This window comes from Apium graveolens, chromosome 9 (assembly GCF_009905375.1).
Source record: "Apium graveolens cultivar Ventura chromosome 9, ASM990537v1, whole genome shotgun sequence".
Classification (NCBI taxonomy): Eukaryota; Viridiplantae; Streptophyta; class Magnoliopsida; order Apiales; family Apiaceae; genus Apium; species Apium graveolens.
This window is the reverse complement of record NC_133655.1, coordinates 123,168,042-123,177,698: the sequence shown is the minus strand read 5'-3', so window position 1 is coordinate 123,177,698 and position 9,657 is coordinate 123,168,042. Positions and strand designations below refer to the sequence as shown.

General features: G+C 41.5%; 1 protein-coding gene and 1 non-coding gene across 2 annotated transcripts; one reads left to right on the top strand and one right to left on the bottom strand.

Annotated features, from left to right (window-relative positions):
* The first annotated feature begins 1,887 nt into the window (after window positions 1-1,887).
* On the top strand, window positions 1,888-1,994 carry LOC141688538 (small nucleolar RNA R71). Its single transcript, XR_012561974.1, has one exon. It is a non-coding gene; the product is annotated as a small nucleolar RNA R71 (small nucleolar RNA).
* Window positions 1,995-5,282: 3,288 nt separating this feature from the next.
* Window positions 5,283-6,455, bottom strand: LOC141685537 (uncharacterized). Its single transcript, XM_074490630.1, has one exon. The coding sequence runs from the start codon at window positions 6,453-6,455 to the stop codon at window positions 5,283-5,285; it is 1,173 nt and encodes a 390-aa protein (XP_074346731.1).
* Between the last annotated feature and the right edge of the window lie 3,202 nt (window positions 6,456-9,657).

Genomic DNA, 9,657 nt, shown 5'->3' with positions numbered 1-9,657 from the left:
CGTCCAGCCATATTCTACATCATCAAAAATATATCCCAACCCCTTATCATGTGGTGCACCTAAGAATGAATAACTCAAGTGATCTGGCTTTTGGTTGAGCTCAAGTGTGGGAGCTTCTTGAATAAATGGTTCAAAACGCTCCTGAGAAATTTTCAGCGTTGCTAACCCAAGAGAATCGAATGGCAAATCCAACTTCCTCTTCCACGGAGGTACATTCAAAACCTGCAATTGCTCTACTTTAAAGCACTCCTCTTTAGCTGTGGGTAACTTTATTTCCTTGAACACCTTAAAAGTGACCTTTTGATCGTGAACCTTCATCGAAAGCTCTCCTTTTTGCACATCGATCATAGTTCGGCCAGTTGCCAAGAATGGTCTTCCCAAAATAATGGGAATCTTCTTATCTTCCTCGAAATCAAGAATTACAAAGTCAGCAGGGAAGAAGAGTTTATCCACCTTGACCAAGACATCCTCCACTATACCTCATGGATAAGCGATGGAACGGTCAGCTAGTTGCAATGACATGTATATTGGTTTCGGATCAGGTAGACCAAGCTTCTTGAAGATAGATAAGGGCATCAGATTGATGCTAGCTCCTAAATCACATAAACACTTATCGAACGACAAGTTTCCGATGGTGCAAGGAATAGTGAAGCTTCCAGGATCTTTAAGCTTCGGAGGCAACTTCTTTTGCAGCACAACACTATATTCCTCCGTGAGAGCAACGGTCTTTAAGTCATCGAGCTTCACTTTCCGAGAGAGAATACCTTTCATAAACCTCACATAGCTAGGCATCTGTTCAAGAGCTTCAGTGAAAGGTATGTTGATATGAAGTTTCTTGAACACCTCCAAAAACTTCTCAAACTGCTTATCCAGCTTTTTCTTCTGCAGCCTCTTAGGAAAAGGAGGTTGAGGATAGATCTATTTCTCCCCTGTATTACCCTCAGGAGGAGTGTGTTCCACAGTAGTTTTCCTTGGTTCCACCTCTACTTCCTTCTGCACTTCTTCTTCAGCCACAATTACATTTTCTGAAACTTGAGATTTTTCAGGCTCTTCGTCTTGCTGAATTTGGGAGATTGCGACCTTTCAGACCTCAAGGTGATGGCGTTCACCTGTTCTTCAACTTCCCTCTTGCCTGGATTGGCTTCTGTATCACTAGGAAGCGTTCCTGATGGTCGATTCAATAAGGCATTAGTAATTTGCCCTATTTAGTTCTCCAAAGTCTTGATAGAAATAGCCTGGCTTTGGCATATAAGAGCCTGGTTTTTGCACATAAGCCTCAACTCCTCCAATTCAGATTTTTCATTCGAAGATAGACCTGCATCATGATTTTGTTGTTGAATTTGGAGTTGTTGTTTTGGTGCAATTTATTGCTGAAAACCGAGAGGGTTGAATAGCTTATTTCTAAACTGTTGGAATGGCTATTACATCGTATTCTGATTGTTGCTCCAGCTGAAGTTAGGATGATTCCAGTTGTCACTATGATAAGTGTCTGGAACTGGTTGCTGCGATCTCTGAAAGTTGCTCACAAACTGACCTGAGTCACTAGATATAGCGCATTGCTCCGTCGCATGCGGACCTGCACACATCTCACAAACACTGGTTATCTGCTTAACACCATAGTTATCCAGAGAATCGATCTTCATAGACAATGCCTTTAGTTGAGCAGTGATAGCCGTAGCTATATCCACTTTAAGAACTCCTGCTACCTTGCCCTGTTGACATCTCTGGGTTGTATACTGATATTCATTAGCAGCCATTAATTCAATTAGATCATAAGCTTCCTCATAGCTCTTTGCCCATAATGCTCTGCCTGCTGCTGCATCGAGCATGGATCTGGACTGTGCTCCCAAACCGTTATAGAAGCAATTGATGATCATCCAATCAGGCATTCCATGATGAGGAAACTTCCTAAGCATCTCCTTGTAGCGCTCCCAAGCTTCACATAAAGATTCTCCCGTTTGCTGCACAAATTGAGTAAGAGCATTCCTCATTGCATCTATCTTCGCCATAGGGAAGAATTTAGTAAGAAACTTCTGAGCAAGATCTTCCCAAGTAGTAATCGAACCAGCTAGTAGAGAGTGTAACCAGCTCTTAGTCTTGTCCCTCAGAGAGAATAGGAACAGTCTCAGCTTCACAGCATCTTCAGAAACACCATTGAACCTGAAGGTGTCGCAGTTCTCTATGAAATCCCTAATATGTGTATTGGGATCTTCCGTTGAAGAACCCCCAAACTGGACCGAAGTCTGTACCCATTGAATTATGCCAGGCTTCATCTCAAAGGTATTTGCTGTGATAGCTGACCGGATAATGCTAGATTGAATGTCATTGATCTTGGGTTGAGAAAAATCCATCAAGGCTTTCGTTCGTGCTGCTGGATCTCCCATTGTAATGAGTCCCTGAAACACAAACAAATAAATCGTGAAAGTAAAAGAATCTGAGTCAGTGAACTTTAACGACCACTGATGACAAGCACATAAACTTAAAATTAACACCGAGTCCCCGGCAGCGGCGCCAAAAACTTGTTAGGGCGAAAACACGCACTAATATTCACGCAAGTATACGCGTTCGCAAGTAGTATAAGATATAAATCAGATTCGTTCCCACAGAGACTGGTTTAGGTTAAGTTCAATTTATGCACCTATGCAACAATGTATGGTTATCGCTCAATGCTAAGACAAATAACAAATTGGGTTTTGATTAAACTAAGAGATTATACTAAATAACATTAACTAAGAGAATTGAGGTTGAATTACTATATATGACAAACATGGGATCTTAACTTCATTACTACTTCATTCAATAGCCTTTTCATTCTTAACCTTAGCATGTGATGGTGATGACACTAATCAGATAACACGAAACTGATAAACGCCAACTTTCGTTGCACGAGTACCAGTCTACCAGACATCCACAAAAGAGATAGAAGCTGAATAGGCACCAATTATATTGAGACCCTATATGTCTATAGAATTTGACAACATAACGGTTTAAGCACAAGTTATCTATAACGATTACACATGGCAAGTAAAACGGTTAGAGTTACCTACTAATCATGTATATAATACATGAACCTATGCTAGCATGGCAAGTTTTAAACCTCTATATTCACTGTCGCTTCAATAGAGATTAACACGCTATCTTATATGTTAGCTACGCACATAAGACGAATAAGCACAACCAATACTAGGATATCAATCAATCACCACACACCAAGATATTGAAACAAATTAATTATTGAAATCCATAAGTAAATCCACTAGAATCCCATGATAACGATTAGCCCATAATTGAACTCATCATCACCATGGGTTCCAATGAAATCATGGTATAAAACAAGCTCTTAATAAACTGAATAATAATTAAAGTACGAATAAACGATATCTAGGTTCAACAAGAACGAAAACGAGCATCCAAAGTTACAACTAATTCAAAGAATCACAAGTTGAAAATAAGATCTTCTTTTTAGGAGTTGTTTTGTGCTTCTAGGTCTTCTCCTTGGTATCCCAATCTTCCCGGATGATGAAAACCCTTTTTTTTAAGTATATATACGCCCCTAGTGGACCTGGACCCTTAAAATCGTCAAATTCCACTCAAAAAAAGGCTTTTTCAGTGAAATCAGCGACCAGCCGCGCCTTGGGCGGCAGCTCAACTCTCTGGGCGGGCACTCAGCTCTCTGGGCGGCCGCTCAGCTCTCCTGGGTGGCCGCTCAGCTCCTGTCTGAAAAAATTTCTAATGAATCTTGTTTTGGCCATAACTTGAGTTTTACTCGTCAGAATTAGGCAATTCAACTGCCCACGCGAAGCTAATGAGATTCTCTACAACTTGAAAATTGCATTGGCTTCCAAATCTGATCACTTTTTATCATATTTCCTTTAAAAGCTCTTTTCTTCACATAACTGATACCTAAAATGCAATAACACAAAAACACATCAAAATACCAACAACTTGAGTCCAAAACACCAATTTAAGCTTGTAATAAAGCATCCCAAGTGGATATATAATTCACTTATCAGAAGTTAGCTTTAAATGAGTGCTTTTGATCCGGGTATGAGTTCCTACCCAGATCTGTTTGCTTTCTGGATTATTTTGAACTTAGAAAATATTCTAAGTAAAAGTTGGTTGCCTTCAACCCGGGTGTGAATTTATATCCGGGCTGAAGTTAGATTTAAATGAGTGCTTTTGATCCGGGTATGAGTTCCTACCCGGATCTGTTTGCTTTTGTACTTAGAACATTAGAAAATGTTCTAAGTAGATGGTTGATGCCTCCAAACCGGGTATGGTTTTATAGTCGGTCTGGATTCGGGTATGAATCCTTAACTGGTTTACTTAGCTGGTCTAATTATGTAATAGATTTTTGAGGCCGTGTATGAATGTATACCTGGGTTGATATTTTTTTTTTAATGTTGGTTTTCAATCCGGGTAATATATTATTTCCGGATTGATGTTTGCTTTGTTATGTTTCATGTACATAGAAAATATTTGAAGTACAAAGTAGTTGCTTACAACCCGGTGTTAGATACCTATCCGGATTGTTGTTTGCTTTTAATGTTTACTTTCAATCCGGGTATGACACCCTATCCCAATTGATGTTTGCTTTTAATGTTTGCTTTTAACCCGGGTGTGATTGCTTACCAGGGTTGAAGTTTGCTTTTTTTGCAATAATTGTTAAAATAAGAACTGACTGAAAAAGGAAAATTCTTTTCATTGATTTGAAATTCTCTTCATACAAAATATTAAATCATAGATTAGTTGCTTTCCATAGGCTACCAGTTTTTGGTTGTTATTTCTCCTGATAGAATTTTCCGAGCTTGAGTCCATGCCAGGTGTTCAGGATCTTGGATTCATCCATGCTCATCAACTTGTAGGTCCCTGGCCTTAATACTTCTTTGATTCTATAAGGTCCCTCCCATTTGGGCATCAACTTTCCAGTATTGGTTGGATCTGAAGCTTCTGTCTCGAAGTACCAGGTCTCCAACTTGAAAGTTCTTGACCCTGGACTTCTTGCTGAAGTATTCCTTAGTTTTCTCCCTATACTTTTCCATCCTTGCGAAAGCCTAGTCTCGGACCTTATCAATTAGCTCAATATTTGTTCTTAGCCCCTCCTCATTGGATATTTCATCAAATTTGATTGCTCGGTGAGAGGGGGATCCTACCTTGATGGGCAGCATTGCTTCAATTTCGTAAGCTAGTTTGAAAGGCGTTTCACATGTGCTTGTCCGTGGACTTGTCCTCTAGGCATAGCACATTGTGCAATTCTTATGGCCACTTGTTTTTGCTTTCTCTCAGTCTCTTCTCGATGCCCCGAGAATGATCCAGTTTATTACTTCCACTTGTCTATTTACTTGAGGGTATGCTACTGTTGATTTCATGTGCTTGATTCCCCGCTCTTGGAGATAGGATTCAAATTCTGATCCAACAAACTGTGGCCCATTATCCGATACTAGGACTCTTGGGATTCTGAACCTCATCAAGATATTATCCATGAACTTTATGCAATCCTGCTGATTTATGGTTCTCATTGCCTTTGCTTCCACCCACTTAGTCATATAGTCGATTGAGACTAGTAGGTATCTTAGGTCTCCTCTAACCCAGGGGAAGGGTCCATTGATATCTATCCCCCAAACAGCGAAGGGGATTTGAGATAGGATTGAAGAGGGTAGGACTGTGCTTACACGGGATACGTTGCTGAAGATATGGCACTGTTTGCATTTTTTCACAAAGTCACTTGTATCTTGGTGGATTGTTGGCCAGTAGTAACTCTGTCTTATTATCTTGTGAGCCCGGGCCTTCGCAGATATGTGATCTCCGCATATCCCTTCATGGAATTCCATTAAACAATATTCTGCTTCCGTTGGGCCAATACATTTCAGGATAGGTGAGGAGAATGTCCGGCGATAGAGTATTCCTTCTTCAGTGAAGAACTTTGATGCCTTAGCTTTTAATCTTTGAGCCTTCCCCTTGTCTTCTAGTAGTTCTCCCTTTTCCAGGTAGTTTATGAAAGGAGTCATCCAATTCGGGTTGTTGTCTATCTCCATCACCTCTTCAGATTCTATAATGAGATTTTGTAATTCTTCAAAGTAGACAGAGCAATCTAGGTATGATGAATTCTGAACCAGCTTGGACAGGGTATCGACCTCCAAATTATCTTCTCGATAGATTTGTAGGACTTGACTTCGTGATATTAAGGCGAGGTAGCTTTGGACCAGAGCCTGGTACTTGGATAAAACTAGATCCTTGGCTATGTACTCGTCATTTGTTTGCTTTACTACAATCTGGGAGTCACTGTAGATGTTAAGGTCCTGGATCCGGAGGGTCTTAGCTAGCCTCAATCCTGCTATTAGGGCTTCATACTCTGCCTGTATGTTTGTTGCTGAAAAACCAAAGGAGATGGCAGTTTGAATTGTAAAACCATCTGGGCTCTTTAGAATGAGCCCTGCTCCTGACCTTTTGTTCATTGAAGATCCATCAACTTTGAGGGACCAGGCTCCCGGTTATAATCATTGCTACTCTCTAGGTCAATGCTTATGGTCCTAGACTCATCTTCCGAAAAGTTGCATTCTATGATGAAGTCAGCGAGTGCCTGGGCTTTGATAGCCGTTCTTGGAATGAAACTCAAGTTGAACTGACTTAGCTCTACTTCCCAGTTTACAGCCTTCCTGAGACATCTGGCTTGTGTATTATTTTTCTTAAGGGTTGATTAGTCATGACCCGGATCTTCCTTCCTTGAAAGTAATGTCTGAGCTTTCTGGATACTGTGACTAAGGCAAAAGTAAACTTTTCTAGCCTTGGGTATCGGGTCTCCGCATCTTTTAGTACTTGGCTTACATAGTAAACTGGTTGCTGTTTGTCATTCTCTTCCCTGATCCGTGCTGCTCCAACCGCCAGGGCTCCTGCTGATACGTAGAGGAATAGAGGCTCCGCGGGTTGGGCTTTGGTTAAGATTGGTGGCTGGGAGAGATACCTTTTAATTTCTTCAAATTCTCTTTGGCATTCTGGGTTCCAATTGACTTCCCTCTTGTTGGTTGCTCCTTTCAATAGGTCAAAGAAAGGTAGGCATCTCTCAGCTAGTTTTGAGATGAAACTTCTAAGTGCCGCTAACGACCCTGCTAGTTTCTGAACCTCCTTCTCGGTTCTAGGAGGCTTCATTTCTTGGATTGCCTTTATCTTTTCTGGGTTGACTTCAATTCCCCGGTTGCTGATCATGAATCCTAGGAATTTTCCTGCCCCCACTCCGAATGTGCATTTTTCCGGATTCAGCTTTAGTGAGTACTTCCTTAAGTTGTCAAAGCATTCTTTTAGATCTTCTCTGTGACCTAAGATTCTTGTGGACTTTGCAATCTTGTCATCAACATAAGATTTTAGGTTTCTTCCAAGCCGGGTCTTGAAGATTTTGTTTATTGCTCCTTGGTAGGTCGAGGTTGCATTCGTCAATCCGAAAGGCAGCATGACATAGGCATAGACTACCCTGAGGGTTATGAATGCTATCTTCTGGATGTCTCTCGGACCCCTTCTCTGGATGTTTCTGCCTCTTCTGGATGAAACTTAGCATGACATGCCCGGATGTGGCGTCTATCAGTTGATCAATATTTGGCAGGGGGTAGGGGTCCTTCGGGCATGCACTATTCAAGTCGGTGTAGTCGACACACATTCACCATTTCCCATTTGCCTTCCTTACCATAACCACGTTGGCCAACCATTTCGGGGACTTAACTTCGCATATGATCCGAGATTTGAGTAGTTTCTCAACTTCTTCGTCTATTGCTCTCTGCCTTTCTGGGGCAAAGTTTCTTCTCTTTTGCTTAACTAGTTTCCTATCTGGGTTGACATCCAAGCTATGCATTGCTATGGATTTGTCCAACCCAGGCATGTCTCTCAGGCTCCAGGAAAATATATCAGCATACCTTCGAAGCAATGATACTAGTTCTTCTCTGAAGGTAGTTCCAAGTCTGGATCCTATCTTTACCTTATTAGAAGGATTGCTCTCATCGATCATAATTATTTCTATCTCTACTGCAGCTTCGATCTTGGCTTGGTCCTGGTTTGATACCGATTGCTGGATCTGGGCTTCTGTATTCCTTTTCATATAGATTTGACCCTGGGCTGTCATCTTTTCTTGGTTGCTTTCCCTTACTCCATTTGTTTCAGGGTTGGTTGTTTGCATATTGGGATTGCTCTGGGTGATACCTAGGTTCACTTCAGTTCCTACTATGACTTGTTTGCTTTCTGGATCTTTCGGGCCTGGCTTGGTTGCTTTTGAATCCAGGTTGGATTCTATAACCTGGACCTCTCTTCTTGCAACATCCCTTGAGTGGGGGCTATGTTTCTTAATGCTTTTCTGCTTTCGAAGGACTGTGGCCTTCCTTTTGTTGTCTTGGTGAGTTTCGGCCATGACTAGAGCCTGGCTCTAGCATCTTTCAGTGACCTCATAGTCTACCTTAACTTCCTATATCCCGGTTGAAGTTGAGAATTTGATTTTCAGGTGTGATATAGAGGTGATTGCTTGTATCTTGGTTAGAGATGAGTAGCCAATTATATCGTTGTAGGATGAGGGAGTGTTGATCACATAGAATTTTATCACATGGGTACTTGGTTTTGAGCTGATCCAAACATCACTGGTAGGTATAAGGTTCCCTGGATCGGGACCAAGTTATTCCCGAACCCATAGAGGGGGTCCTCCCAGCATTCATTTGACCGCACACTCCCTAGCTTCATACGATCCACTATATGTTTAAATAGGATGTTTATCGAGGAGCCGTTGTCTATCAACATCCTTCTCACCTTGTTATCAAAGATATCAAGTGTTACTATCAAAGCTTCATTGTGACCGGGAGTGAACCCTTCATAATCCTTGTTGTTGAATAAAATTACCATCTCCAGGTAGGATTGGATAGAAAATACTTCATCACCTGAGTCCAGGCTCCTAGGGGGCGAGTGGGAACCTCCTAGGACCACATTCACTATATTCTTTCCTCTTCTTGGTCTTTCTTCTTTCTTATTGGTATCCCGGGAGACATACTAATTTAGGTTACCCTTCTTGACTTAATCTTCGAGGAAGTATTTGAGAGATAGATAATTCTCAGTTTTGTACCCATGCGTTTCATGATAATCACATTGTCTATTGTAAGGCCGGCTCTCCGGTGGGGTCTGCACAGGCTTGAGGGGTAGTAGAATGGCTTGCCTTTGATTTCCTTCAGTATTTCCTCCCTGGTCATGTTCAGTGGGATCCAATCTGGCTCTTGCCTTAGCTCCCTGGCTTGCTTATTTGGCCTGAGGCCGCTTTTAGATTTTGTCTTAGTACCCAGTCTCTGAAATATTGGAGTGTTCTGGACCATATTGGTCTGATGGATTTGTTGACTTTGCTTGAACTTTTAATCCTTATGGTAACTCCCTTTCGGTCGGTCATCAGAGTTCTTGCTCATGGATCCTCCGTTTCGAGTCATCCTCATGGTCTGGAGCACATCTGTTTCTTTGGTGAATCTGGCTGCCATAGAGTAGGCAGCAACTAGGCTTTGTGGTTCCTTGTTGATCAACTCCACAATATACCTTTCATTGTGTTCCGGATATTTGTGCAATTTGCTAGAAATAATTCAAGTGTTCTTATGGATCCCCCAGTTCGCCAGAAGAATCAAAATTATTATGCTTGAGGTTTCTTTACCG